Here is a 4,241-nt window from a genome sequence, read left to right on the forward strand (position 1 = left end):
CCCTCTTCTGGCCTGCAGACATGCACACAGACAGAATATTGTATATATAATAAATAAATATTAAAAAAAAAGAGAATGTTGTAACACCCTCAAACAGCACTCATGCCCAGACAGAATCCTACTGCTCTCCACTCCCTCTAGCCTAGCTCCATGGACTGTCCTTCTGCACAAACTCCTACCTAGCAGTGTCCATACTGGGTCTGATAGCTCAGCTTCCAGAGGCCACCAATATCCCCATCTTCCTTCAGTGGCTTCCCTGTCTGTCCTCACCCTATATACTGCATCCGGTAGCTGTAGGAATTGAGGAAGTAAGGGAAGCAATTGGTCTTCAGCAAAGGTAGAAAGGCAGTGAGGAGGAGAAGGCTAGCTCACTGGGCTCCCAGAGGGAGAGGCAGAGGACAGTGGAGGAAGAGGTGGGCACTGGAATGAAAATGCCTAGAACTAACTTTATCACTTAGTTGTGTCTTGGGTAGGTTTCTTTTCTTTTTCTTTCCTTTTATTTGCTTGTTTTACAAGACAGGGCTTCTCTGTGTAGCTTTGGAGCCTGTCCTGGAACTCGCTCTGTAGACCAGGCTGGCCTCAAACTCACAGAGATCTGCCTGCCTCTGCCTCCCGAGTGCTGAGATTAAAGGCATGCACCACCACTGCCTGGCTCAGGTAGGTTTCTTTACCTCTGATTTTCTCAAGTATAAAATGGAAATAATCTCCATGCACAAAAGATTGTTGATAAAATCAAGTGAGCTAAGAGGTGTGAACATAACTTCTAAGCTTTAAAGTGTTAGACAAACAAGGAAATCTCTCTGTTCTTGTTACTGTAATAAAACCTGCCCTAAAGTCTTGTGCTCTGGGAGTGTGAGTCACTGTGCCATGTTCATTACTAAGTACTATATGGTGTGTCACTGACCCTATGGCCCAGTTCCTTAGATATGGTCCTGTGAGGCCTGAAGTCCTAGACACTTGTGGAGAGAGAGTCCCAAGTCCAGGGTCATCCATGATAAGGGCTACCATCACCTCTAAGTGTAAGTAGCATGGCTTTTCTTCTGACCTTAAAGATGTTGTTCTGGGTGGGGGTGTCGATGCCCAAATGGAGCATGGCCTCTCTGGTCAACTCGAAACAATCCTCTGAAAAGAATCCATGTCACAGCCCAGTGGTCAGCAGGGTCAGTGCGGGAGGGAAGACAGGCCCTGGGCAGAATAGGTGGGGCTTTGGGGGCAGTCTAGGGTACCAAGGATGCTCCTCCTACCTTCCAAACTATTTTCTGGATTGGGTAGCCAGGAGAAGGCAGCTCCCTCAGGGAGGTACCACTGGAGTCTTTCATCCTGGGTGGCTCCTTTGCAAATCTGTGGAGTGAGAGGACATTCAGGCCTGGGGTTAAAATGAGGAGCAAGAAATGGCAGCAACATTGCCAGGCTAAGAGTGCCCCAAAGTAAGCGCGGGGCATGGGGTGGGATGTCTCATCCTGATGGACAAAAGCTGTCTTCCTGGAAAGCTGGCACTCTGACGCAGAATGCATGACTCTTGCTGGGGTACATCCCCTTACCTAAAGAAGCTTCTAGTCTGGGTGCAAGGAGCCCCACCAATGCCTTGGAGAAGCCCAGTCCAGGAAGGAATATAATCCCAGAACAGCCCTCAAACTATTGTGGGAAACTGTTTCCATCCTAGAAGGGCCCTCAGTCTAAGGCAGGTGATATGGCTTCCATTTAGAAGACAGAGTCCCTGCCTAGAGGGCCTTCTGATTTGAAAGAGGCAGAAAAACATACCTCTAGGCCCAAACTTGCCTGGTGAGCAGCTCTGCTTGAGAGCAAGTGAGGGGCCAGGTGTGGAGCATGCTGAGATGGAGGGATGAGCCACCCAGTCCTGCTTGTGGCAGAGTGTACTCCACCCGGCACAGACCTGGTAGAAGATGTGGAAGTTCCTCTCACTGGAGGCCTGACAAGCCACACGCGTTTTCTCCAGGAGGTAGGTCTGGACCGCAGCTCCCGTCATCTGCTGGGCTCTGGCACACAGAGGCAGAGAGCGTCATTATCCCTTCATCCCACTGCCACCTAGCAAATCCCTTCCAAGCTCTTCCTGGGTTGGGAACATTCCAAATGTCCTTGGGAAGCCAGGTACAGTAGCCAGGAGGAGCATGAGTTCAAGTTAACTTGGGTTCTGTGAGACTGCCTCAAGCAACAAACTCAAAATGTCTTTGAATGTTCTGGGGTATTCTCTTGCACGGAGCTCAGGTAGGCATGGCAAACACCTCTGCATTATCACTTTGACCCATCTCAAGGTAGGAGCTAATGCCCTAGCACAGGGTTATATCAAAGAGGCATTTTAACAAGAAATTTCTGAGCAAGAGAAGCCAGCATGAGCACACAGGCCGTAAGAGCACTAAGGTCACAGAAGCTGTGGTTTTCTAGGTTAAAAAAGGACACCTCAAGAGTTCACTGTGCTCAAGAAACCCATACACACAACGTACAAACTACAAGTAGAGTTTTGCTCACGGGGATGAGCTAGGCTGGTGGCTGCCCCAGGTGCTTCCACTCCCCGTCTCTGCTGTCCCATGAGCTGGATGGCAGTAGCTATTACCTGTTCAGCTGGAGCTGGATGAACTTCCCAAAGCGACTGCTGTTGTGATTCCTCAGTGTGCACGCGTTCCCTAGAGATCACATCTGTGTTTATACCCACTCCCCCAGGATTGCAGAATTCTCATGAGCTGCTGTGGCTGTTCCTATCTCTAGTCACCTAAAAGCCACTTGGTTAATTTCCATGTCATGGCAGTCAGGATTGAGGAATGGGCACTAAGGTTTTGGTAAATGGGGTTCAAGATAAATATCAAGAAGTTCCCAACTAGGAACAGGAATGAGTAGGCCTAGACACAGTGGGGCTGTTTTTTATGTGTATGAGTGTTCTATCTGCATTCATGTGTATGTACCACGTGTATGCCTGGTGCCTGCAAAAGGTCAAAAGAGGTGGTTGAACTGGTTATAGGATGGTTGCAAGTCACCATGTGGGTGCTGGGAACTGAACTCAGGTCCTCTGCGCAAGAGCAACAAATGGAACTTGTCCTGTAGACGAAGCTGGCCTTGAACTCACAGAGATCCACCTGCCTCTGCCTCCCAAGTGCTGGGATTAAAGGCACGAGCCACCACTGCCTGGCCTGGAACAAATGCTTTTCACTACTGAGCCATCTTTCCAGTCCCAGTCAGGGACTTTCTGCTTTGACAGGAAGAGGTGAAAGCAAGTTGTCACTATTGGTTTAAGACACAACATGTGGACTCGAGACTCAACACGGACACTATGGTTATGCCAGGGAGAGTGGTGCACGTCTTCGGAGGTAGAGGCTGGCAGATATCCAGGATAGCCAGGGCTACATAGCAAGACCCCTGTCTCAAAACCAAACCAAAACAAACAAAATAAATAAATCAAACCAAAACACTCCCCCATCAAAATAAAGCTATGCCACCTTTGACAAATTTCCTTTTTGGAACATTAGAAAACTGAATGGAGAGATAAGATTGGAACCAGATGTGCCAAGACACTCTGTCCGACTGCTTTATACAAGCCAAATGGCAACACTTGTTGTAGATGCTAGGCTTTACCAATGAGTTATATCCCCATATGACAGTACCTCTATCTAATATAAGGAAGCTGAGGAAATCTGGAAAGGGGTTGGGACTTAGGTAGTGAAGGACAGTCATTCTCCAGCCCAGAAAGAGCAGAGAGAGGTCCTTTTTTCTTTTCTTTTCTTTTTTCTTTCTTTTTTTTTTTTTTTTTTTGTGGTTTTTCGAGACAAGGTTTCTCTGTGAAACAGTCCTGATTGTCTTGGAACTCTGTAGACCAGGCTAGCCTTGAACTCACAGAGATCCACCTGCCTCTGCCTCCTGAGTACTAGGATTAAAAGTGTTCACCACCAGTGCCTGGCCAGAGAGAGGTCTTAAAGCACTACCTGTTTCCTAGCGGTGGCGAATCCCAGAGGAAATAGAACTGGAAAACAGTACAGAGGACACCAAGCTCACCAAAAGCTTCCATAACAGGGTTGGAGTTCAGGATCCGCTGCTCTATCCTCTCTGCGATCTTGTGATTCTCACAGGAAGTAGGGGAGGCGGCCACCACAGCATAGAACTTCATCAGGCAGCGGGATGTCCATGTCTGTAGCAAAACAGCCACGTGGACAGTGTGCTCACCCTCACTCCCTCCAGCCACGTGGACAGTGTGCTCACCCTCACTCCCTCCAGCCACGTGGACAGTGTCCTCA

General features: G+C 48.6%; 1 protein-coding gene across 1 annotated transcript in view; it reads right to left on the bottom strand.

Moving 5' to 3' along the window:
• Myo19 (myosin XIX) overlaps positions 1–4,241 on the bottom strand; it is a 32,509-nt gene that overhangs the window by 15,896 nt on the left and 12,372 nt on the right. Inside the window, exons 7-11 of the mRNA XM_005350326.3 lie at positions 4,003–4,135; positions 2,573–2,642; positions 1,895–1,997; positions 1,245–1,341; positions 1,046–1,122 (exon numbers count right to left, since the gene is read on the bottom strand). Of these exons, the coding sequence (XP_005350383.1) occupies positions 1,046–1,122; positions 1,245–1,341; positions 1,895–1,997; positions 2,573–2,642; positions 4,003–4,135 (480 nt within the window). The remainder of the gene's footprint in view (positions 1–1,045; positions 1,123–1,244; positions 1,342–1,894; positions 1,998–2,572; positions 2,643–4,002; positions 4,136–4,241) is intronic.

The sequence above is a fragment of the Microtus ochrogaster genome, chromosome 7 (assembly GCF_000317375.1).
Source record: "Microtus ochrogaster isolate Prairie Vole_2 chromosome 7, MicOch1.0, whole genome shotgun sequence".
In the NCBI taxonomy this organism is placed as follows: domain Eukaryota; kingdom Metazoa; phylum Chordata; class Mammalia; order Rodentia; family Cricetidae; genus Microtus; species Microtus ochrogaster.